Source organism: Ochlerotatus camptorhynchus, unplaced genomic scaffold, assembly GCF_037179485.1.
Source record: "Ochlerotatus camptorhynchus isolate MF236.1 unplaced genomic scaffold, CSIRO-AGI_Acam_v1.1 ptg000330l, whole genome shotgun sequence".
NCBI classification, from domain to species: Eukaryota; Metazoa; Arthropoda; class Insecta; order Diptera; family Culicidae; genus Ochlerotatus; species Ochlerotatus camptorhynchus.
This window is the reverse complement of record NW_027040818.1, coordinates 12729981-12756730: the sequence shown is the minus strand read 5'-3', so window position 1 is coordinate 12756730 and position 26750 is coordinate 12729981. Positions and strand designations below refer to the sequence as shown.

At 40.7% G+C, this 26750-nt stretch overlaps 2 protein-coding genes across 7 annotated transcripts in view; both read left to right on the top strand.

Annotated features, from left to right (window-relative positions):
* Window positions 1-26750, top strand: part of Obsc (Obscurin) — a 222500-nt gene that overhangs the window by 48435 nt on the left and 147315 nt on the right. The window lies entirely within an intron of this gene.
* On the top strand, window positions 9362-23747 carry LOC135708333 (uncharacterized). Its single transcript, XM_065230375.1, has 2 exons — window positions 9362-14941; window positions 23379-23747. The coding sequence occupies exons 1-2, from the start codon at window positions 10430-10432 to the stop codon at window positions 23496-23498; spliced, it is 4632 nt and encodes a 1543-aa protein (XP_065086447.1). The 5' UTR covers window positions 9362-10429; the 3' UTR covers window positions 23499-23747.

Sequence of the window (26750 nt, the reverse complement as noted above, 5' to 3'; positions counted from 1 at the left end):
TTGCCATGTCTTAAAAACTTTTGGGTTAATTACTGTTGTTTATGATCTTCCAGAAAAGCATATTTTGAACGCATTTTAAAAATAGCTTTCTTATTATAAGCCTGGAATTCATCCATTAAAGTTCTGGAAAAACCTGGAAAACTCAGGAAATTTTATTTAGAAAAATTAGTAGACACCCTGTACATATATAGGGAGAGGCGATTAAACGTTACAAAGCAAAGGATGATTAATCTTGAAATAAATTCACGCTAAAAATTTAAAATAGTGACTGATTACAAGAAAAGGTAACTTTAGCAAGTCACTAAAGCCTTAAAACAGTAGACTTTTTAGTGAATGGCTTGAAAAAGGTGACCAAATCACTAAAAAGTGACTCAGATTCATTTACCGTGTAGGCCCTTCGAAAAACTATCAAGCTGAACAATGGATTAAGTCCTAACATTCATGCTTGGCATACACAGTAGACTGATGCAAAATTTGACTTTTTCGCTCCACAGTGCTTAAATGGTTTCAAATCGGGTCCTGATTAGCCTCCAAAAGTTACAACTCATTTGGTTAAAAACAGACTTCGCACAAACCATTTGAAGTTTACATGTAAATTACTATGGGAAATCTCAACTTTTTGTTCATTGCCTTCTAGTCTTTTTCCATATTGAGCTGCGAAACAGTTCGATAGCAATTCTTACAGAAAATTTTCTCAGCTACAACTTTGCTGAAGATCGTTTCTATGTAAAACGATACAGAAAAAAAATTATTAATTATTTAAGGGATTGGTAAACTTATGACATGATCAAGCAGCTGCTCTGTAGGCAACACTGTACTTTGCAGTGTGACATAGTAGCCATGATTTTTGTGTCCTATTCAACGCCCCAGAAACACCAATGTTGCCTGCTGATCAGTTGATTGAGCATAATCATAAGACATCAGCGCATTGAACAATTGATAACTTTCGATCCTTGCATTTAATCAAAAAATGGTCTTCATCAAAGTTGTAGCTGGGAAAATTTCCTACAAGTACAGTTGAAAGTTTTTGAAGCAAACCGATATGGTGAACTATTAGATAGACATGAACAGAAATCTTGGTTTTACCATAGTAATTCCCATACAAACTTCAAATGGTTTGTGCCATCTCAGTTTCTCACCAAATGAGTTCAAATTTTGAGAGGTTAGTCAGGATCAAATTTGGAATCGTTTAAGTATTGTGGAGCGAAAATTTCAAATTTTGCATCACTCTAATACACAGTTTTGGTCATGAACTGCTCATTTGCTAATAACTTTGCCCACAGTTAACGTAACATAGTTCTTTTTGAAGCAGTAGATAGAAAAAAGGTAGATTTTAATGCAAGTAAGGCCTGTACTCGAAAAAATGCACCAGACAAAAGTGTTCGCCAAAAATTATGGCTCAAAATCTTTCCACCGGACGAATCTATATGGCCTGCCAGAGCAAGTATTTTTTGGAGAATTTGTCCACTTTCTTCTTTCTTATGTCTTTCGGAACATCAAACCGTGATTTGGCAACGTAGAACTCCAGCTCCGGTATCTGCTTTGCGTCTGCCTTCATGTAGGTTTCGTCATCCATAACAACACACATCGGTTTCGTTAACCACTCTCGATACAGCTTCCTTGCGCGGGATTTGACCGCCGTGTTGTGTTGATCACGCCGGTTCGGTGCCTTCCGGACCTTGAATACACGAAGCCCAGCTCGTTTCATGGTTTGCTGAACGAACCAGGCGGAACACTTTGCCTTCAGAGCCGCGTCGCGAATCGAAAGGTTCGGATAACGCTTGAAATAATCCAACACCTTCCGGGCCTTCACAGGGTCAGCTGTCTTCGATTTTCTTCCACTTCCAGCCCGCCCCTCGGTCGTCTGGGACTCCTTAAACGATTTTACCACCCGAGACACAGTTGTATCGGTGATTCCCAGTTGTCTTCCGATCCATCTCATGGTCGCAGTCGGATTTTCCATGACGGCGCGCAAAATTCTCCGGCAATTTTCTTCTTGTTTCGATGACATCTCATTAACCACTGAACCGATTGTTATGAAATTTTGCACATGTAAACCATTCCCTCCAAACTAGTTATACCCAGATTTTCATCAATATTTACCCACGGATAAAAAAGTTACACACGGATAAAAATGGTGCATTTTTTTCGAGTACACGCCTTAGAAAACTGTATTTGTTTTTGCGTTGTAAAAATGAGGTGAGAAATGCTCACTACACATTTCGGAATTTAAGTGTTAAATTGATTCAAATGTTAAGCTTTACCTAATCTTCGCATATCTATAGTAAACTATGAGCCTAATCTATCAATTGCTTTAAAGAAAAACAAATTTCAACATCTGAGTGAAAAGTTATTACCAAATGAGCAGTTGGTGTGTACAACTGTGCATGCCAAGCATGCTTACATTGTTACATTGATCAATTCTCTTCGTCGACTATCTCTTTTGTTAATCACTTGGCTACAAAACCGTTTCTTGCCGTGTTTGCCGTATTAGATGCTAGATAATAGCTTCTTTTATCGAACTAAAGGGTGTCCACGATGAAATTGCCACACTGTGAAATTGCTCTAACTTTTTAACCGTTGGGTAGAATTTAATGAAAATTTGGGTGGATTTAGTTCATAGTGCATTATTTACATCCTGCAAGTTTTAAAGTCCTGTGTTCAAAACTCGCGGAAATGGAGTCGAAAGAACAGCTCGTGCGTGATAAAATCTTGCGCATTCATCACGAGAACAAGGATCTCTCGCATCGTTCCATCGCTAAAACGTTGGGAATCGCGAATTCCACGGTGTCGCGAGTGATTAAGCGGTTCGAGGAACGGTTGACCACTGATCGGAAGCCCAGAAGTGAAGAAAAAAGTATTCCGTACAACACCAAAAATCACAACCGCGTAGTTGGGGCCTTCAACCGAAATCCGAACGCCTCCGTTAGGGATGTGGCTAAGAAGCTGCACCTAAGCCGAAGTTTTGTCCAGAAGGCCAAAACTAAGGCTGGGCTTCGAACGTTCAAGGTACAAAAGGCCCTTAATCGCGATGAGAAGCAGAACAAGTCCGCCAAAACCCGTGCCAGGAAGTTGTACCTCAACATGCTGACGAAAGTTGAATGCTGCATCATGGACGACGAAACATATGTGAAGGCCGACTTCAAACAGATCCCCGGCAACCTGTTTTTCACGGCCAAGGATAAGTTCAGCGTTCCCGAGCATGTCCGCACTCAGAAGATGTCCAAATTTGCGAAAAATTCCTGGTTTGGCAAGCCATCTGCACGTGCGGGAAGCGGAGTGCACCTTTCGTGACCCAGGACACGATGAACGGACAGGTGTACATAAAAGAGTGCCTCCAGAAGCGGCTGCTTCCTCTCCTGAAGGCCCACAACGTCCCAACAATCTTCTGGCCGGATTTGGCCTCATGCCACTACTCCAAGGACGTGCTGAAGTGGTATGCGGACAATAAGGTCAATTTCGTGCCGAAAATGTTCAACCCTCCCAACACTCCGGAGCTCCGCCCCATCGAGAAGTACTGGGCGATTATGAAGCAGCACCTTCTTAAACGACCTAAGGTAGTGAAGACAGTCGAGGAACTGAAGAAAGTATGGGTTTACATGCAAAAAACGGTTGATTCACAGGTTGTGCAGAATCTTATGGCCGGGGTTAAGGCCAAGGTGCGGGCATTTGCGTATGGACTGTAAATAAAATACGAGTAAAATGGTAAAATGAAGTTTAATAGTTATTTCTCAATCCCTGAAAATTTGATGGCAATCGGATGAAAACTCGAATTTTGTGTGTGGCAATTTCATCGTGGACACCCTTTATGTGTTATCTGTCAATGTAACTTAGAAGCTAGTGCATTGTTCGGCTTGCTATTACTTGACTTGACAGTTCATTATATGTGTGGTCGTGAGAAGACCCATTTGGCTTTATTTTTATTCTAAAAGCATCGGGATTTATGTTGTCTGGATCAAGCGCAAAGAAAACACTGTCTCTTTCATCCTTATCAGTTCTTACGCAAGAAGTGAAAGTGACACCAACAATGTGTTTACACACTTAGAAAAAATTACCGACTTCGGTAATTCATTTACCGAATTCTCAACAGCTGAACGGTCGGTAATGTTTTCAGTAATCGAGAAGATTACTGAAAAATCTGTAAACTGAATCAGCATAATTAGCTGTCAAATTTACCGAACGATCGGCAACGTTTACCGATGTGCACACTTATTTTTTTTCGCCGAGATTCCAACAGCCGAGCAGTTCTGCAATTTATTTCGCTGAGATTCAGTAAAACAATTGCCGAGACTCAGCTAACAAATAACATTTTGCTGAGATATCAGCTAACAAACAGATATTTTGCAGAGATATCAGCAAAAGTAAATGCCGAGGTAATCGGCTGTTGGAGATTTTACCGAGCTAGATTAAGTGTGTGCATTGCTTGATTTGTAGTCGACTTTACCGGAGAACTGTAATTTTGAGGACGATATACAAATCGAACATTACCGAAAGATCTGTAATGCTTAAAAAGGTTAGCGATTCAACTTTAATTTGCTTTAATATTGTTGAAGCGGAACGGCAGCGGCAGCGGAAAAGCCCGATCTGAGTAAGCCTACTTGTCGGATTGAAAAGTAGTTAGAACCAAATCGATTTCGGTTAGGCATCTTGATGTCTTTTGGGACAACCAGTGCGCAAAACAGTCAGGTTCATTGAGTCATTTTGATATGAATATGAACTGCCATCTGCCTCATCATTCACTGCCTCGTGAGAGTCTGAATGATTGAGAGGTAAACGAGTCACTGACAGCCGAGCACTCAGTCAGTAGCTCAATCAACACGTTTATTCTGTCGTGATGGTATCCAATATTTATTTTTACATTTTCTATGGAAAAATGACTCTATTATATCACAAACGAAGTGACAGACGACTAACTGGCGAAGAAATCAATTAAAATAATGTGGTTCGCTGTAATAGAATTTTCTTAGAAACTTGTGCCATCAGCCACCAGATGGGCTAGTTTTTTTTGTTTTGATTTGAACATAGTTGATTTTGTGTACAATATGATCTTTGATAGTGTGCAAAGAGTGTATGATTTTGTCATTTTTTATGCTTTTCAGTTTAGAGTAGAGTGAAAGAGATAGAACCAAAACATTCTAGTACATTTAGTGTTGCCATGTGGTACAATCATAGAGGTAACTCTAAGACCACTGGGTCCCGAAGAAAATCATTATTATTTTTGGCTCACTCAGTACCAGAACAACGGTCCCAAGCAGTCCCAAGCTATTTCACTCACCCCTGCATGTTCTGCATGAATCCACACACCCCTGATGTTATCTGTCAAACTTTCATAGCGAATCAAAACAAACATAGTGTAGTAATAGAATTTCAACTAGAATAGGGTACGTTAATCGTTTACTTGGGACCAATAGGCTACTAAAGTGGTGAGCCAATTTAAAATCGTTAGTTTCGTATTGATTGTTGGTACAATCCAGTAGTAGTGGTGTTGCCATGTGGTACACTGAAAAACTGCAATAGCAGGTGCGTCACCAAAGTTTTCGAGCCGCTCCGTCTGTCACTTCGTTTGTGATTATATGCTGTGTGAGCGAAGGCAAGCGGTGTGCGTCGCCTGCTCGTGAGTGACTGAATGTTTTTGTTGGCTCTTTTATTGCCTCGTCCTTTACCGTTTGGTACAAACGGTCTGCACAGAGCAATGGATTGAATAGTGCAGTGCTTTCACACTCAGCCTAGGCAGTCAATAATTTTACGCTCTGGGGACAACTGTCAAACTTTCTGTTACCATTCCGCTTCCGTCCAAATTGCGTTTGGGCCTTTAGTGTTGCAAATTGATCCACCAATGAACAAAAATAAGTTTTTGTCGGAAGGATTCGGCGCTACATTGAAAACAGGGAAGCATTGGATGGAGATTCATAATGCTGTTTTCAGATCGTCGCCAACGGGAATGGATCTTGGACCGACAGAAAAAAACAAGCAACAACATCGGCCATCTGTAATGGATATTTATTTAGATACCGAAAATTGATTACTTACGGAAAATATCTACGATTCGCTGATCTTGGAGTTACATAACAGCCTTCATCGTTTCACCTTTGACGTTTTCAAAGCCGATCTAAAATCACAATATGGCAGATTTGACGTTTAACGAGACCGTTACTGAACTCGGTAATGGAACGCTTTGTTTACCGAAACTTCAGTAAAATATTTCACTGAAGTCAGTGATGAAGCTGATTTACAAACCTGCCGGTAAAAATGATTACCGTTTTCGTTAAATTAAAATGAAATCACCGAAATTCGGTCATTTCATTTACAGTTTTCAGCAAGAAACCGAGAAAATACTAAAACTTCTGTAATTTTTAGGATTGCCGATCTAAAACGGTATTTTTTTACCGAACTCAGGGTCTCTGTTTAAGTGTGTACGTATGAATGATAAGGAATGGAAAAGAAGCGCGATTTCACATGCCGAACCTTTGTCGATCGAGGCTTATCTTCGATATGATGAAGTTGCATTTATTTATAGATGCAGTAGACCGACATTACATCCACGTACATTTTCTCTACACACAAAAAAAGTCATTGCTACAATCAAAAAGATCGTTGCTAAAATTAAAAGTTTGCATTGGTTCTTTTTGGTAGAAAGCGGCTCACTTTTAAAACGAAAGTCAGCCAACTTTCACATTAAGAGTTGCCCGTTCACTACTTTTAAAAGTTTAAACTTTCAAAATAAATTGTACAACTGTCAAATGAAAAGTATTACTGTGTTGAAATTAATACTGGTTTAATTTTGTTTAACAACAAACTTTTTGGCATGAAAGTTTGATACAGATGAAATGTCATGTCAAAGTGTCAATTGAAATAACAAAATTTTCATCATAAAAATATTATTTTTTATTTTAAATTCTAGTGCTGTGTAAAATTTACAGTTTCTCCAGGTTCATAAATACATTTATTATGCAATGTTCAATAATTTAAAAATAGTTCACTGATTTTTTTCATTCTCTGAATGCTCCGATGCAAGAATGCTTGATCGAGCAGCTGCAGCTATAAAACGACGCGATTTGCGATATTTCCTAGTCTATAGGTCCGTCTATATGTAAATCTGTTTTCCAAAGTAAATGTGGATTGCTTGACGAACGGGCCATTTCCACCGAATAACTGGCCTCTTTCAGATGCGCATAGGAATGCTTCCACTGGGGATCCAACGAGGGATCTAACGGATACGAGAAATTGTTCTGGATCTAAAAAAAAACAAGGGGAAGATTTTACTAATTCAGATAATTTATTTTCAATGCGTTATGGTGCCTACCCTAATAAACAAATACCATAAACGAACTGTATCCCGGAAGGGGTAAACTATCCCACAAATGGTTTGGATGATACCCCGAACACGTCGTTAAGCTCTCTTTTATGTTTATTTTTATTAGGGTATACTTACAATAATTTTATCTGCAATCCGTCAGATTGTCTCGAATGTGGTGTGTTCGAGCGACTATGTTCCCTCTTATTAAAATCCTGCTCCATGTTGCTATTTTTGATGGATGGCGGAACTTTCCACAGGTCCAAACACTCAAGCAGGTAGATAACATTAAATCGGTTTAAAAATAACGTTTCAGGGCGCATTCGATCGCCGCGAGTGCATAATTACGTGGCCTCCCATTTGTGAATTGAAACAGATCGAATTGGGACACATTTTACTAACGGAATTGAGGCAAACGTTTGCTAAACTCATATGATCCCTACACACACTTGACTCTCTTTATGCACTCACACTATTCTAAAACTACTCATAAATGAGTAGAAGTCCACCCAATGAAGAAGTGATTTTGAAAGCTCAACAATTTTCGACCTGAAAATTTGCACTTTTAGAACTACAAGACAAAAACATGACATTTACTTTTAAATTGAAAACTACCTGCTTGTATTAAATTTTGTCATTGCTAGAATAACGGATTAGTGGATACTTTTAAATTGAAAGGTCAGTATTTTTAATGATACAATTTTTGTTTTTTGTGTGTAATAACGTTTTATTCTAAACCAAACAGATTCTGAGATACATTCGCTTGAACGCATACCAATTTTAAATTGGTATGGCTTTATCCTGGTTATATGCAGGGACATGCTTTTTCAACTGTCCGTATACAGTAATGACTCGATTTTGTCAGCCTCTTCTTGCATCAGCCTTTTATCTTTCAATAATTCAAGTAACCATAATTACAAATCATTCTCATTCATCTTCAAGGTGGATGTTTAAGGTATATTTTGGTGCAATAAGACCACTGAAAAAGTGCATAGGTTTCGTAGAACAATAGAAAATATTTTCAATGCGGTGGCTGACAAAACCGGATCATTACTGCATTAATTTACACCAGTGTATATCCTCGAACTCAACGATGTTGTTCGAACATCTTTTCAAAATTATTTGACAGGTATATTCAACTTCGACAGAAAAATAAGATTTTTTATAAACTTTAGTCACCAGCAATATTTTTAGCTTTCTTCATAATCGGATGATTCATATTTTTGCACCTTATCGTCATTCACCGCTCTGCTTCCACAAAATGACACAAATCCAATCACTTCTCACACCAATTTTTGAATATACAACCTGAGCATCGAGCACATCTCACTCTCTATCTGTTTACATTTTTTTCGTTCGTTCCCATCTGTTCTCGCATACCTACTTGTGGTGAAGAGAAAAACTTTCCACACATTGTTTTTTTTTCTTCAAAAAATCCAATCCCGAAAGATCATTATTCACCGTACCGAATGCACCCTTGCGCTAACTAGGTTCCTATCCGTGAGAAAACTCAGGTGTGCGTATTTTTCTCGTATCTCTGCTCATTTCACGTCTCACCGATTCGCGCCAACGTCGGAGCTTGCTTTGATCTGATACTCTCTTCGCACTCACCAATTTTCACAGATTAGTACTCAATTTGCTTAGGAACATAGATCACTCGGGCTTACCTCGCGGTACCGTTACACGTTGCTAGTTTGAACAATACACTGCATTCATATTGAACAAGGTCATTTTTAATTTCTACTTCTAGTGTATTTCTATTATCCTTATTTGCTGTTTTGTTTTGATTGTCAGCCTCATTTCGCAATGTTGATTTACAAATGCTAAATGGCGTGCAGATTGGCATGGTTCAAATTAACAGCGGTCAGGCAAGAGAGTAACCGTGTGTGGTGAGCGAGAGAGATCGAGAAAAAGAGAATGAACGATCCTGGGAGTGCTTTTCCCCAGGGAGCGGGAAAGCCAGTGCGATGAGGGAGGTTGAGCGGTGGGAAAATTATTTATATTTATAACCAGTTCTCACCGTTCGCACCGCAGAACATTAGCGTACACCGTTCTTTTGGCGGCATCAGTCCACGGCAAGCAAGCATTGGATACGGACGACTATAACGACGACTGGACAGTTCTAGTCGCGATCAGATCGAGATCCGAAGTTTTCTGGAAACGGACTTTGTCGCTGCTGGAAGTTGCGAAATTTCCACAGCGGAATCTTTCCGGGAAGTGTTTGAGTCACACCTTTGCGGTGACATTTCGGTGTTTTTCATTGCCTGGCGTCGGTTGCCATAGCATTTTGGCCATCGGGCGAAGCTAACTGAGTTGAAGATTTATGGCGTCAGTCACTAAGCGTTCGTAAGAGGATGTGTAATACAAGAAGTGAGATAATATTTAATTAGAATACAAGAAGGAAGCGTAGTGTGGTTTTTCTGAGTGTTCCGAGGGAAGTCTATAAGAATGCAATAAAATAACAAAAAGTGCTAACAGAAGAGGAATTTGGTGAATTTTTTCGGCGTTCCTTCTGAGTGAATTTCCGCCAGCGTGAAGACCATCAAAGTCTTGAAGGGGTCGAACGGACAGTGTATTTATTTTTAGTGAAATAATGAAGGCTCTCAGCCGTTGGTGATTTGCCCGCTGAAATATCAAGAAGAAGAAGCTGTCAGTCAAACTCATTCTCAATTTACGGGAAGTCGTCAACGGGCGGCAGCAAAGGCGAAGCAGAAGATTTAGAGGTCGAGTGACCATTTCAAGTTTTTCCCGAAAAAAAAGCGAATCACTGTTAACCGAAATAGAACTGCATCAGGTTCGTGCGGGTCCAGGAGGAGAAGAAAACTATGCAAAGCAGGAAATCTATGCTCCACTGACTCACGCTCGCTTTTGCTAGAGGAAAGCGATGCTTCTCGGTAGCAGCCAGACGCAACATCAAAACCCTGCACGTGCTACTGGATAGAGAATCGCGATAGACGAACGAAAACAGCCTGTGTGCAAGTGTGAACTATTTATAGTTATCCCACGAAGCCAGAGAAAAATCGAAAAGTAGATCACCAACTAGTCACGAATTAGGCCGTTTGGTAAAGGTGAAGGGGACGGTCTGTCCCTCCTAATGCTCCGGTTCTTACCTGGAAGACCACCAACGACGCCAAAATGTCATTCTGTCGCATCACCGGCAAATGCCGGTCCCTACCGAGGTCCAACTACTTTCCCATGCTACCACCCATCTCGCCAGCAGATGCAAAACGATTCTGTCGCATTACGGGAAAATCCTACGGACTTCCATCCCACCACTACATCCCCGTCATGCTGATCAAAGCCTCCGGTAAGGCGAAGTGTAAGGTCACCAATGTATCTGGCGAACTGGATCCTCATCACTACCAGCCGGGAAATTATGGCAACCGTAAACACGTAGTCTTGTGTCAGGTCCGGTATGTCTTCCCAGTTCTGGACGACCAAGACGAAGCCCAGAAGAACCTGACAAACATCCTGGTTCAGAAAACCAAAAAGATCGAGCAGAACCTCTACGTCTACCAGGTTGACGAACGAAATTTCGGTTTGGTCTTCCCGGCCGTACTGGAAGCTGCCGTCCGCGACGGAGACGTTCGCGATGTCATGCTTGCCAAGGAGTCCGACAAACTGCTCATAAAGCTCAAAAAAGGCAACAGCATCGCCGTTAGTCTAAAAAACATCGAGCAAGGTGACCTGGAAAACCTCTTCGAGGGTGAAGGCCCTCGCGAAGAAGTTATAAAAAAACGGGAAAAAGAAGACGCCCAACGGCCCAAACCAAAGGGAAAATCGAACCTCTCCAGTATCGCCAACATCTTCGAGCAGAAGGAAAAGATCCAAGATCTCCAAGAAGAAGAAGAGCAGCAGTTCATCGAAGCTCACCGCGAAAAGGCGGTCCGTCTAGCCGAGGAACGTCGCGAACGACAACGCGAAGAGAAACTGAAAGCCCTCAAGCTCAACGAACATCTCATCGAACAGGACGCCGAACTCAACGATCTTGTCAAGCCCATGATCGAATCCTGGGACTGGAGTACCCTGGAAAAGGAAGCCTCCGACACAGGCACCACCACTACCACACTCAAATCCCTTCCAGAACCGCACCTCGTCACTCCAATTAACCTTCCACCCAAACACCTGCAAGTAGACAACGCCATCCTGGAAAAATCCTCCGGCATGGAAGCGGCCTCCTTCGTAGGTTCCATCACCCCGTCCAAGATCGAACTCAAAGTCGACCGCCAGAACGCCATAAAATCCCTATCCCTGGAAACTCTCGATGCCCTTGCCAACGTAAAGGAAAAACTCTCCGCCCAAACCGAGCTCCTCCCACATCTGGACGATCTTGCCTCAGTTATCACCCGTCTGCAAGACTCCCAACCATCGGTTGTCAATGGAGTGCCCGGCGTCAAACTGGTCGTCAACCACCAGGAAATCTTCGTCCCCGGTCAAACCCTAATGATCAACAACAAAGCAACCTTCATCCCGGGTCAAACCATCGAAAGCCACGACGGTCTGCTGGAGTTTGTGCCGGGAGTTACGATCACCTCCCACGATAGCAGTTCGATCCATTTCATTCCCGGGGAGATCGCTCTTACCAAAGGCGGAAAGCCGCAGAACTTCATTGCCGGAAAGGTGATCGATGGGAAATTCGTTTGCGGTCAGGTCCTGACAATCAACGATGAACCACACTTTGTGCAAGGTCAAACAATTGTCACACCGGAGGGCGTGAGCAAGTTCGTAGCCGGAGTGGTCGACGAGAAGACTGGAGGCTTTGTTCCGGGACAGAACATTGAAACCCCTGACGGGGTCAAGTTCATCCCAGGACAGACCATCACCGTCAACGGAAAGGAGAAGTTCATCCCCGGACAGACGGTTATGAAGAGCAACAATGAGATGGTGTTCGTTCCGGGTCAAACAGTGGTCGACGAAGAGGGCGAACCGAAGTTCGTCCCTGGCAAGACAATCGTAACGGCGGAAGGATCCAAGTTCGTTCCCGGTCAGTACGTGAATGACGCGTTTGTGCCTGGAATATCCGACGGGGAGAAGTTCGTGCCCGGAGTCAACATAGAAACCAAAGAAGGATCCAAGTTCGTACAAGGCCAAATCGTCCATACTAAACATGGTGATGTTTTCATGCCGGGTTCGACGAGTGTGGACGACAAGGGAGAGGTGAAATTCGATGTCGCTTCAACGATCGAAGCTGTCAAATTCAGTGAAGCCACACTGGTTGGCATGGTGATGGACAGTGAAAATATGAAGATCACAGAACCCGCCTTGTGCGTGTTTGGACACATGGTTCAGCAGGAAACTGGAGTGGAATTCTATCCGGAGAAGATCAAGAAAGAAGATCTCCCACAAGGCAAGATCGTTCCCGGAAAACTGATCAAACAGCTGGCCCAGACCAAGTTCATCCCCGGAATCAACGTGGAAGATGGATTCATTCCGGGGCAGGTCGTGCAAACTGACCAGGGTGAACAGTTCGTCCCGGGTCAGGTGATTGAGACATCCGAAGGGCTCAAGTTCGTGCCAGGACAGATCGTTGAAACCAAAAGTGGAGCCAAGTTCGTTCCAGGTCAAACTATGCAAACGGCCGATGGTCCACGGTTCGTACCGGGTCAAATCATCAACACCAAAGCCGGACCGACGTTCATCCCAGGTCAGGTAATCAGTACGGATGACGATGGCGAGAAGTTCGTTCCGGGTCAGGTCGTCGACACCGACGATGGTCCACGTTTCGTACCTGGTCGAGTGGTTGAAACGGAAAATAAGGTTACATTTATCCCAGGAAGGATCGTTCAAACGGCCGACGGACCGAAGTTTGTCGCTCCGGACTTGAAGGATACGGAAGATGGCGATGAGGAGTTCCTGGTGCAGAGCTTTGCGGTCACTCCAGAGGAGCTGAAGCTGTTGAAACCGACGCAGGCTTCTTCGACGACGACGTTCGAAGGGTCAGAAAGCTCAGTGATTGTCACTTTGGATAGCTCGATGCTTCAGCAACTGTCGGAAGCCGGCATGCATGTTGGACGGCAGGTTGAAGCCTCAGCCGTCGATTACGTTCTTGAGAGTACGAAGGAACGGAAGGCTTTGAAACAGTTCATAGCTGAGCACAACATCGAGAACGGAAGTATGGATGTTCTGGAGAACTTGTTCGATGGACTAAAGGCGGTTTGCAAACGAGTTGATTTGGAATCGCTACAGTACGGAACCGAAGATGAGAAACTGCTGGACACATCCGTTTGCAACGGTTCGATAGGAGCGGTGGAATCGTTGGCTGCGAACTTGGCATCGATTTTGGCAAACACCAGTGAACCGGAAAATTGCAACATGTACGAGGTGATCGCCGAAGCGATCAGGATGTCCAACGGAGAGTACAGTATAGAAGAACTGCAGCATGTGATGGAGAGCCCGGCGGCAGTGGACTATTTGGCTGGAGTGGTCAACAAAACGATCGTCAAGAGCAACATCGATCAGAAACTGAAGACGATCACGGCTTTGGTTGGTGAAGAAGTTGACGGACGAGAAGCAACGGTTGCGCCCCCCAGTGGGGCTATTGAAGAATTCTGCCAGCTGATGGACAACGATCGGATATCGCAAGCGTTCGTCAATCTACTGAAGAAGGACGAGAATCTGTTCAAATCGATTGTTTCGAGTTTGAAGACCTCCGGTGTAGTGGAGGATAGTGTGAATATCTCGGAGATTTTGCAGGCAGCTGTCGTGGGCAGCATACAAGATAAGGCACAAACTGCGATCTTTGAATTGCTAAATGAACCAAATCGGGATCAGTTGACGGCTTTACTGAGGAAATCCGAAGGACTGGCCGTGGCTCTCGGAAATAGCAAAGAATCCGAAGCCTTTAAATACTTACTGACACATCCGGAAGCGTTGAAAGACCTGAACAAAGAGGACGAGCTGTTCACCATCATCAATCGAGTGCTGATCATGGAAGAGTTGGCCGAAGATGACGATGAGTATCGAGAATTGATTGATAGCTTGGAGAAGACCCCTGCACACGCTACTAAGAGTGATAAACTGCGCGATCTGATTCGACAGAGTGGAGCTCTGTCCTTCGCTCCGACCAAGAAGCATACGATCGAATCGTCCAAGGACGTCCCGTTATCGCTGTTCTACACCAACAATCAATTGGCCATTGAAGATTTCTTCCTGAAGAGCGGTCAAACTCAACGACACTGTCCGAAGGCGTTCTTGATCATCAAGCGGGGCATCCAGGCGGTAATCCCTCGCGAATCCAGCCACGAAGTCCTGGCCGGTAAGATTGCCTACACCGTTCTGGACGAGCACGGCATCCATCAGTTCCAACCGATGAATGTCCTCAACGCGCTGAAGATCACACCGCGCTTCCTGAATCGTTTCTCGATGTACACTTGTGATATCTGCGAAGAGCCGGATGTGGACACGCTGAGCAGTAGCAGCAGCCACGGGGACGGCGATCTGGACGAAGTTCACCACCAGTACCACCGCACGTACCGGCCCTTGTCGCGGAAGGGATCCCTGTACAGCAGTGCCACCAGTGGGGGCGGCGGCCATCACTTGCCAAGGAGAGGACAGATAGACAGACTGGAAACGGCGTACCACCGGCCATCGACGACGATGAAGAACGGTTACCACGAACGATACGCGCACCACGTTGAGAACATGAAGGTAAGTTCGGTCCAAATTTATGACGGTGTTTTTGTTGCAACATGGTTGAGGAGCTTGGTGGATTAAATTTAGAGTGAGATGTAATCGAATGAAAAGCAGCGCACTGGCCTTCGGTGAAATGGGCCTGTTTATAGTTGGCGGAGTGGGTGGAGTGGAGCATGCCGCTATGGGTGGATGACCACGAGTATTTTTTTTAAATTTTGGATCGGGAAATGGTGATGGACTTTTGCAAGATTTACGATCTGATAGCGCTTTAAGCAAGTGGATTAAGAGCTAATGATTGAAGGAGTGAATGAAGTTTGACACAATTGACCACACACTAAGAAATAATTAATTTTACACGGGACGGAATCCAGCTTTGACATAAAAGATGAGACGTAAACAAACGTGTCATGTAATATTAATTGCTTCGAGACTGAAAAGTTCGTTGCTCGACGAAAAGTATGTTTGATCCCAAGTAACATTGCAAGTTTTATCGAGGTTTTAAAGCATGCTACAAGTCTAAATCACGGTCTCCAGAACCCTTATAAAACCAAAATTGTTACTTGGGATTGAATATAGCTCTTTCGCGTCTGTTATGACTCAACTTTATGTCAAAATTGACGCTTGTATATGTCACTCTCAGAGCACCTAAATTTACATTAATTTTTATAAGTGTGCATGATTGATCTTGAAAATATTCACAAGTTAAAGCAATTAGGAAGAAGACTTGAATCTTAATTCAAACATGCCAAATCTCAACTGTTGATTTGTTTTTCCTTTATGAGATCTCAAATATTTGTACTCCCAGTTTGTGACGTGACTTTTTTTAAATTTTAATCGATATTTTCAACAATTTCTATATGTTTCGATGATTTCGTCTAAGTATCGGGGTATCGATTTGTGTCATGGATTTAATAGTTTTTTTTTTCATTTCCCGGATCTTAAAATTTATGATTTTTGAAGTCTAAGATCACGAAAATTTATCTAAATCAACGATTTCAGAAGTAATCTAACATTTCAAATTCTTACCAGTACATGATTAAAAAACATTAAGGTGGAGGGTATCTGAAACCAGTAGAACAATTTGATGCATGGTTTGAGGTCCTCTATCACCCTGTTTTGGATTGCCCCTACAGAAGTTCAGGGAGCTTCTTAGAAGTCAAGGGCAACGTTAAAGGAAACATCATTTGACTTCATGGAACTTTGTAGCGGTTCGGGGAACGTCGTAAAGTTCCAAAGATCTTCGGAGATCTTTGCTTAAGCTCAGGAAACATTTTTGAAATGTGGCAAATTTTATATAAGTTAATCGAACTTTGTAGAATTTCAGTGAACTTCTTAGAAATGTTATAGAAATTCAGCGGACATTGTAAAAGTTCAGTGAACTTTGCAGAACTTCTTAGAAAAATTGCAAACCTTAGAGGCTTCTAGTAAATTTTGTTCGGAGCGCTCCGTTGAGTTGGTAGATATTCTGTAAACTTCGTAGAGCTCCAGAGAACTGAATGTCTCGATTAAATAAAGAAAACTAAATGTTTCCGAGTAATATTTAGCTATTTAATCGTAGCATTAACTGTTCTATCTAACATGTGAAATGTATAATTCTCTACTGTTCTTTCATAAAGGCCAACGTCGCATATGTAAACAATTACTTCTTCTCGAGGATGTAAAATCACCAAAAGAATAATAATCCCAATGATTGCGTAGAGCGAGAGGGTCCCCCTATCCGATAGAATTGGTGGCTTAAATGGATAGATTTTGAAATACGAAAAAATTGCGAAAGAACTTATTGTTTACGTTTGCGGCATTGGTCCATATGAATGCTAAGCGTCGAATTTTCTTATATATAGACCATTTTAACAAAGATATCTAATTAACAAGATATCCCACTAATCAATTCCTCATACAAGGCATATAGTTACCACCCTTATGTGATCTCAGTGCTATCTGTTGATGGCACATTGAAACTGTTGGGAGTTCCGCGCCAACTTTACAACCAGGGCTCAATAACTGACATGTGTCAGCTTGTTTGTGATTGCTTCGATTTTCAATCATTACCTCTTTATACGCAACCGAAACACTTGAGAAGACAATCACATATCCAAGCGCGCATCATGATGTGCTTGTAATATGTGTTGCTTTCGAGCGAAAGAGTTTCCAATATGCCACCGGTATCAGTAAGATGCAAATCTCTAATAGTAATTGATGATTTACGGAGCTGTTGTTCAACATAATCCTAATAAGCATAGAAGTAAACATAGGAAACCCTCCCCTTTCTCTAAAGAATTATTCCAACACCCCAGCTACTGGAAATGCAACGTATCGAAATCATTGCTAAACGTAATTGGCGTCTTGCAGTGAAACTTTTCCAAGATTTCGCCACCTACATTTCGAAGTGAGAACTACTAGAAGGAGGATAGTTTCCAAATTTTCCAAGTAAAACAGACGATTTTTGGGGCAAATCGGTCCATAAAGAAAAACTAATAATTTCCGGTGGATACTTTTGCTTGAATCGTGTAAGAAAACGTGTTTGCAAACTAACTGTTACTATTTCGGTATGGATCGGAGATGTTTTCATGGAAAATTATGCATAACAAGTTTGCACCCACAGGGAGAGGTTACCTCCTGCGCAGCTGCATTTTTCGGAAAATGGTGAATATGTGCGATTCCCACTAGGATGAAAGTGGAAATTAAGTGAATTTACTTAGGAAAGATTGTATCATGCTGGTGATAATGAAAATGGTTGTATAGGACGCTAATATTCGATAAATGTTCATTTTAGCCTTTTTTTAGGTAAACATATTGATACTCACAATTTTCGACGGAAAACGCAACGGAACTTGATTTACTCAACACGCACCATACTATAAAATGGTGCTAGATGGTCTTCAAAGTGATAACAAGATGTCAAATCATCTTTATTTTGAGTAATTGAGCAATTTACTTCTGTTTACCATCATATTTACGATGCAGCATTGATGGAGCCGTGAAATGAAATGAATATATCTTATGAAAGTTCACCTGGAAAAGTCAAAGATGCACATCAGTCTGATCGTAAAAACGTTTTCTTCTTCAATTCGAATGTTATATTGGAAGGATTTCACGCAGGCTTGATGAAAATTATGATTTAATGCTAATTTTCACGAATTTTCTATGCAGTCTGTCAACATTATCATTATCATGCAGTGGCGACATCTGCGTTGAGCTTTTGCGGCAATCTTCCAATAAAATATGCCGTCTTTTTTGGCCAACGCAGCACGCATTCCATTGAAAAATTACGTTGGAATAAACATTACTTTCCTATTTTATAACGTAGAAAGTATTTGACAACGCCGGTGAAAACAAACGCAAACGGGAGTAGCCAAAGCTGAAAATGACGCTTCGTGTTTTCATTTGCGCTATATCGTACGCTCAGTTGTATGGGTTCGTACACGTATAGATGTTGGTGTGCGTGTTTTCTTCCAACGCAGCAGTTCAACGTTGTCTCGTCACAAACCGTTTGGCGCTATTATCTGTCTTTATAAATTCAAAAGAGTTAAGGGGGTCTGATTTTACGAAATTACAGGAGTTAGTTTGCCTTACAGAATCGGATGATATTGATATTGTATCTCATAGCCGTTAGGTAACTGCCTCCTGTCAAAGTTCATTCTTGGGTTGAAACTAAGAGGAAGAGGGACTTTTATGAACTACATTTCTGTCAAACGCGAATCAGCGCTTGATTGGTCGGGCGAACGTATAGAAACGCGAGAATTTTTACAACGGGGAATCTATTTTCTTGTATTGAGCAATTCCCTACAAATTCGCAAATTGGTTTATTTTTGTATTTTTGATTTGACTGAAAATTTTCAGAAACGTTCCTTATGACCGAAAATGCCATTTTGCATCTTCATATCGCCATTTTGAAATGGGCATATAGAAAAATGTTTGCCAGATCGGTTTGGCACAGACAAACAGACATAACACATTGAATATTTCTCAATGTAAAACATCGTCGCTAAAACATTTCCGCCATCTGTTGAGTACACTGTGGTGGGTAGTACGCTGAACAGATGGCGGTAGTGTGTAAACGTCAAACGCAAAGGAATTGACTATGCGCGCTGCAGGTGGCGGTACTACCAACTACGATACTTTTGAATTGACCGTTAAATGCTTGTTCGATGAACAACTTGCGAGTGTTATGTCTGTTTGTCTGTGGGTTTGGTGTCTTGGGCAATATTGCAGATAATGGATGAGACTATTTCTAGATCAACAATTGAAATAGGCGGAACAACCAAACGTAAACAATGGCTTTAAACGCAAATTCCTCGAAAATCAAAGCCCATCCAAGCAATCTAACACCGTCCTCTGATAGAGCAAACTTCCTTTATCGAATGGCATTGTTAGTTTGCGTGGGAGTGTTTTGATTCTCAAGAATTTTGTGTTTAAAGCCATTGTTTACGTTTGGCTGTTCCGCCTATTTCAATTGTTGGTCTAGATTTGAAAAAATATGCACACTAAAAAAATAACCCAACTTTTTTTTTTAATTTCAAATAAAATCTTAAAAACAATTTTTCTCAAAAAAGATTTTTTGTATTTTTTATTTGTTGATATGTTTTAGGGGAGAAAAATGCCTTATAGGTCAAGATGGAGAAATGATGGACAAAAAAGTTATGATTTAAAAAAAAAAAAACTCAAGTTTTTAGAAAATATCCAAAACTTGGTCCAATTACTTTTTCGACTTTATAAAATGAAAGTACACCAAATTTAAAATAAAAAAGCACCTGGGTAAAATTTTGCTAAGTCACTCCGTTTTCGAGATGTAGCGGTTTGAAAGTAGATATTCTTAAAATTTTGGTAGTTTTTGGCCATTTTTAAATGTATTTCGCGGTTCTCCAGTTCCAACAATATTTTTTTCGGAAAGATCAGATAATTTTACAATAAAAATGCAAATTTTACATTTTAAAAATATCTACTTTAAAACCGCTACATCTCGAAAACGGTGCGACTTAGCAAAATTTTACTCAGGTGCTTTTTTACTGTAAATTTGGTGTCCATCTTGACCTATAGGACAATAGATGGCATTTTTTGTCCCCTAAAACATATCAAGAAACAAAAAAAAATACAAAAATCCTCTTTTGAGAAAAATTATTTTTATGGTTTTATTTGAAATAAAAAAAGTTGGGTTATTTTTTTTAGTGTGCATATTTTTTCATATATTGCCGAAGACACTAAACCGATCGGGCAAACAGTTTTCGAGTAAAAATTTCCGGAGGCTAAGCTTGATATTTTTCTATATGCCCTTTTCAAAAATAATGCTGGATTCAAAATGGCGATATGAAGATGCAAAATGACATTGTTAGTCATAAGGAACGTTTCTGCAAATTTTCAACCAAATAAAAAAATATAAAAATAAACCGATTTGCGAGTTCGTAGGGAGTTGCTCTTTTTTGACAGTCGACTGCGTCGCCCATAATGAAATAGTTTTTGCACAGTCGTTTCCGCGAGAGAATAAGATCACGTCACAGACAAAAAAAAGCCAGTTGCCTGCTCTTCCTCTTACTGTGTTACCTGACTTATAACGAATATACTTTCTATACGAGTACCCCGAATACAACGTATGACTCGTCTAATTTTGCATAGCAATTTCAATGTAAAATTAGACGAAATATACGCTGTATTCGGGGTACTCGTATAGAACGTATATTCGTTATAAGTCAGGTAACACAGTACACAGCAAAAAAAAATGTAATATCGATCAACGTAATTCAAGCTGATGTATGAAATAATGATGTAATAGCAAAAAGCAGATACAATATTACATCAATGGAGGTATTTTTGTTCGCAAAATCGATGTACATCGTACAATGTGATATTACACAACCGATGGATTGACCTGGTTGCAGCAGTTTGGATGTAATATTCAACAACTTTTTTTGCTGTGTAGGATTGAAACAGAAACGTCTAATGTTTCGTACAATGCTCAATGTTGCCTACAAAGTAAGCATTTTCGAGGGAAACTGGGACTACCCATTCAAAGGGGTAAAATTTTACCCATTTATGAACAATTACAACTACAAAAATGAATACCAAATACTAATAAATGAGTAATTTTTTTACTAATTCAATGGATACACTGAGGCAAATAAACTTAAGAATTTCATAAGACTCGGCTTATGAACGACACATATGAATTTCATAAGCGTGGCTTATGAATTATTTTCAGCTAACATGAGGTAGCTCTTATACGCCTTTAACTATTTCATATTCCCAAGCGTTGAAAGGCGAGTGGTCAACACAACGTAATCTCAACGTCCATGGTTCAGTGCCAGTCTGCTCCGTTGTTATGAAATTCTTACGTTCTTTTGTCTCAGTGTAGTCCCAGTTTTCCCTTGAAAATGCTTACTAGACTGATGCAAAATGCAAGACTAAATAAGGACTGCAAAGTAAGCATTAGACTGATGCAAAAGTTGAAATTTTTGCTCCACAGTGCTCAAACGGTTCCGAATTGGGCCCTGATTAGTCTCCCAAAATTTGAACTCATTTAGTGAGAAACTGACTTGGCACAAACGATTTGAAGTTTTTCTTTCTTTCTATGCATGGGAACTACTATGAAGAAACCATAATTTTGGTTCATATCTATCTCAAAACTCACCAGTTTACTCTACTTTAGGAAATTATAGCTGAGCTTGTTGAAAATTTTCTCAGCTACAACTTTGTTCAAGACCACTTTTCGATCAACTGTAAGGAACAAAAATTATTATTAATTCAAGTCACTGATGTCTTATGATTATGCTCAATCAACTGTTCAGCAGGCAACATTGGTGTTTATGGCGCGTACACGGTAAGAAAAAAGTACCCAAAGGAAAGTTCACTTTTACCTACTTTTGACTAGTTTGTCTCCTTTTCTCCTTCTAATGTTGTCAAAAACGGAGGAGCAAAACCACCCAACAGGGGTGGTAAAGTGTAGGAACCCAACGTTAAGTATAATCATATTCCTACTGTTGGGTACAACTAACTAACTTTTGGTTAAAAATCCAGTGGAAAATTCCATACGAACTGCACATAAGTAAATGAAAATGACTTTGACCCGCTTTACCTACTTTTGGGTTCCTGCACTATACTGCCGAGATGAGTGAAAAGAACTTAATTTTGGGTACTTTTTTCTAACCGTGTAGAATAGAGCACAAAAATCATGGCTACTATTGGCGTTGACAGCACCGTCGAAAAATTTGCTCTTCCAGCAAATTTAGATAGTTTCTTATGGGAATTTTCGGTGGAGTGAAAGGATAGTACAAAGTCCGCCATGATTCACGCACAGTCTGACGTTTGCTTATGGATTTTCTCATAGGAGTAAAGAGCTACAGAGTCGCCGTCAACGCCAATGTCACACTGCAGAATACAGTGTTGCCCACAATACAGTTGCTTAATCTTGCCATAAGATTATCAATCTCTTAAACAATTAATAACTATTTAATTTGACGTTTGGTTGAAAAACGATTTTCTGCAAAGTTGTAGCTGATAAAAATTCCCATAAGAATAGCAATAGAATTTGTGAACTGTACAATATGGAAAAAGGCTTGAAGACATTGAACAAAAAGTTTGTCTTTCCCATAGTAATTTCCAAATAAACTTCAAATGGTTTGTGCCAAGTCAGTTTCTTATCAAATGAATTTAAGCTTTCGGATGCTAATCAGGACCCGATTTGAAATCGTTTGAACACTGTGGAGCGAAAATTTAAAATTTTGCATAAGTCTAATGCTTACTTTTCAGTCCTTATCGAGTCTTTTATAGTCATTATTGGATAAAATTTTACGGTTACCGTGTATTGAAATAAACACACGAAGAAATTTTTACCGACTTTCGAAGTTTTTGTTTTCCAAAATATGATCAACTTTGACCTTCATTTTCAAGCGTATTTGAATTTTGTAGTTGTGGTGAAGTTTTCGTAGTTTTAAAATGCCTGAACTTACCGACAAAACAGCTGTTGAAAGTTCGGTAAAAATAACCGAACTCAATTAATTATTTTGTGATTATTTAGCTTACAGCAACCGATCGCAGCCAACTTGTTTTGCTGCTCTTGCTCTCAATATTCTCTTGAAACAATCACTTCTTTGGCAGATTGTGATATTTTTAAACGTCAATACGCACAAAAAAGAAAAGAAAACAACATCGCGCTAGAGTTGCCTACCACTTTACCCGAAGCGCTAAAAATAGGCCCATTTCGAGCGCTGGCTGCTGTGCTCCTCTGCTCCCTGCGGGGCAAGGCGAGCAAAAGTGTACGGTACACAAATTGTCCAACCAACCAACCGACGACCAAAAGAAACGCAAGCTCCTCAAAACTGTTGCAATAAATCATCCGAGAACCGATATTTCCATGACACACGATCCACGGACGCACATAATGAGACACTGCCACCATCTGGACCACTCTCCGTCGTCGTGGTGGTTCGGTTTGTTTGCTTGTTTCCTTTCCTTTTTTCAGACTCTCCCGATGGCAATGCGGATAGCGATCAAGGCCTCACTCTCGCGGGAAGCACCGATCATCAAATCCTCCAGCCGGGACTACCTTCATCGGTCCTCGTCGCTGGCCCGGCTCAAGTGAGGCTGAGCGGAAACACTAGCTGCGCTGCGGCCTCTGCTGTGCGGCTCGGCTGTTGTTTAGGCGAATAGGAATGTCCGACTTGTGGCCGCGACAATGGTGGTCGTGAAATTGGTACAGATTTGGGTCAGTTCCGAAGGTTTTTTCTGTCGAAGTACAGAGGGTGCCTTCTCATGGAAGACAAAACCTATGTCAAGATGGACTTCAGGCAGGTTCCCGGACAAAAGCTTTATCTGGCCACATCACGGGGTGATGCCTTTTCATCACCACAAAACGGTGGGCAGGATCAATTTTTTTTTCTCGTCTTCCATCTAGTACAAGTTTTTAAATAATGCACGTATCAAGCACAGCTTTTGTAAACAACGACTTTTCGCGATGATTTCTAAAAAGTTAAGGCTCGCCCACGCAAATCAACATCACCATCGGATAGGGTAAGGCTTCCGCTACCCGATGGTTACGTTGGTTTGCGTGGACTTGTCTTGAATTTCTAGAAATCATCGACAGAAGTCATTGTTTACATAAGCTGTTACGCCCTAATTCCAGCTCTATCTAGATGTGTCCGTTCTAAGGCTCTGAACCATTTGGTGGATTATTTTAACTTTTGGTTAAAATTTGACAGATGGAAAGTTATCGATTAACCCTGCTATCCGAGCGTGGTTATTTCTGACAGACAAGAAGTTAAATTTTGACAACCGTGGCTCGAAAACCGGTCGATCGACAGCACAGGGATTTTCGAACATCGAGAATAACTTTCGAAATGTCACTTTTAACCACGAGTTAAATTTAACTCGGCAAATGGTTCACAGCCTAAGGCTCTGAACCATTTGGTGGATTATTTTAACTTTTGGTTAAAATTTGACAGATGGAAAGTTATCGAAGAACCCTGCTATCCGAGCATGGTTATTTCTGACAGACAAGAAGTTAAATTTTGACGACCGTGGCTCGAAAACCGGTCGATCGACAGCACGGGGATTTTCGAACATAAGAAATAACTTTCGAAATGTCACTTTTAACCACGAGTTAAATTTTACTCGACAAATGGTTCACAGCCTAAGGCTCTAAACCATTTGGTGGATTATTTTAACTTTTAGTTAAAATTTGACAGAAGGAAAGTTATCGATGAATCCTGCTATTCGAGCTTTGTTATTTCTGACAGACAAGAAGTTAAATTTTGACAACCGTGGGTTGAAAACCGGTCGATCGACAGCACGGGGATTTTCGAGCATAGAAAATAACTTTCGAAATGTCACTTTTAACACAGCCTACACAGAAAAACAAAACTACCCACCGCTTGGGTTTTTTAAACTCAAATTTGAGTTATTTGACCTCTGTCCGTTTCATTTCCTCTCGCTATTGTTGTCAAAAATAGAACGAAAGATTCAACTCAACCGTCTAGTTCCGTACAAGAAGCCAAAATTGAGTAATATGCGATATACCCAAATTTGAGTTAATTGAACTTAATTTTGGGTAGAAAAAATTGAAAATAACTTAGCGATGGGTAATTTTTTTTGCCGTGCTTAAATGCAAACTACTTTGAGCCGGTTTACCCAAATTTGGCTTATCGTACGGAACATGGGAGATGAGTGAAAAGAACTTAATTTTGGGTTGTTTTGAATTTCTGTGTAAGTCTGTGAACCATTTGCCGAGTTAAATTTAACTCGTGGTTAAAAGTGACATTTCGAAAGTTATTTTCTATGTTCGCAAATCCCTGTGCTGTCGATCGACCGGTTTTCAAGAAGAACTCAACCACAGTTGTCAAAATTTAACTCCTTGTCTGTCAGAAGTAACCACGCTCGGATAGCAGGGTTAATCGATAACTTTCCATCTGTCAAATTTTAACCAAAAGTTAAAAAAAATTCGCCAAATGGTTCAGAGCCTAAGTGGAATAGACTCTAACCTACACGACAAATGAATCTGACTCATATTTGTGTCCCGTTTGCTCAAATTCGAAAAAAACGTAGGTCACTCATAAGGGAGTAAATTTTTACTCAAATATGAGGACATGTCACTCTGAAATATGAATGACATTTACTCACATTTGAGTAAAAATTTACTCATGCTATGAGTGACCTACGCTTGCGAATTTGAGTGAACGGGACTCAAATATTGGCGTTGACGGCACCGTCGAAAAATTTGCTCTTCCAGCAAATATAGACAGTTTCCTATGGGAATTTTCGGTGGAGTGAAAGGATAGTACAAAGTCCGCCATGTTTCACGCACAGTCTGACGTTTGCTTATGGATTTTCTCATAGGAGTAAAGAGCTACAGAGTCGCCGTCAACGCCAATTAGTCAGCTTCATTTGCCGATTGAGTTAAATATAGCTCAATTCTCCTCAAATTTGAACTGATTTTTTTTCTTGACTATGAGTGGCCAGTGCGCAAAACAGTCAGGTTCAATGAGTCATTTTCATATGAATATGAACTGCAATCTGCCTCATCATTCACTGCCTCGTGAGACTCAGACGAGTCACTGAAGCCGAGCACTCAGTCAGTAGCTCATTCAGCACGTTTATTCTTCCGTGATGGTACCCAATCCTTGTTTTGAATGACTTAGCGTACATTTTCTATAGAAAAATGCCTCAATTACATGCTGTGTGAGCGAAGGAAAGCGGTGTGAGCCGCCTGTTCGTGAGTGACTCAATGTTTTTGTTGGCTCTTTCATTGCCTCGTCCTTTACCGCTTGGTGCCAACGGTCTGCACAGACCAATGGATTGAATAGTGTAGTGCTTTCACACTCAGCCTAAGCAGTCAATAACTTTACGCTCTGTGAGTGGCATTAACTCATATTCGAGGAAAACTAGTTTCCGTCCAGAGTAACCGTGGTTTTAGCGAATTTGAGTTAACGGAACTCAAATTTGAGATAGGTGAAATCTGCGGCTGTACATGGGATCAAAGATCAGACTGTAATTATTATTATTCAGCCATTCCATCGCAAAACGATATAGTGGCTCTCAGAATTTCAAAAAAATTGGTAGTTTTGTTCCTTATCGCAAAATATTAAACCCGTATTTTTTTATGTTGTCATTATGGTAATCATTTCCATGTTAGAGTGATAAAAAAAACCGATTTTTTTTTCATAAAATCACAACTCCATTGATTTATAGCGTCGCATGGTAGTCTAGTCGCATAGGAGTATTGAGCGAAAGCCCAAAATTTGATGGCTTCATAAAAATATAGATAAAAAAAAACGAAAAAAAACACATCGCTGATTTTTTTATATGCTGTGTAAAAAAGACTAAATTTTCAAGGAAAAAT

Coding starts and splice junctions, on each gene's coding strand:
- LOC135708333 (XM_065230375.1), top strand. CDS start 10,430: ATGTCATTCTGTCGCATCACCGGCAAATGCCGGTCCCTACCGAGGTCC. Junction 14,942..23,378: donor ACCACGTTGAGAACATGAAG/GTAAGTTCGGTC, acceptor TCCTTTTTTCAG/ACTCTCCCGATGGCAATGCG.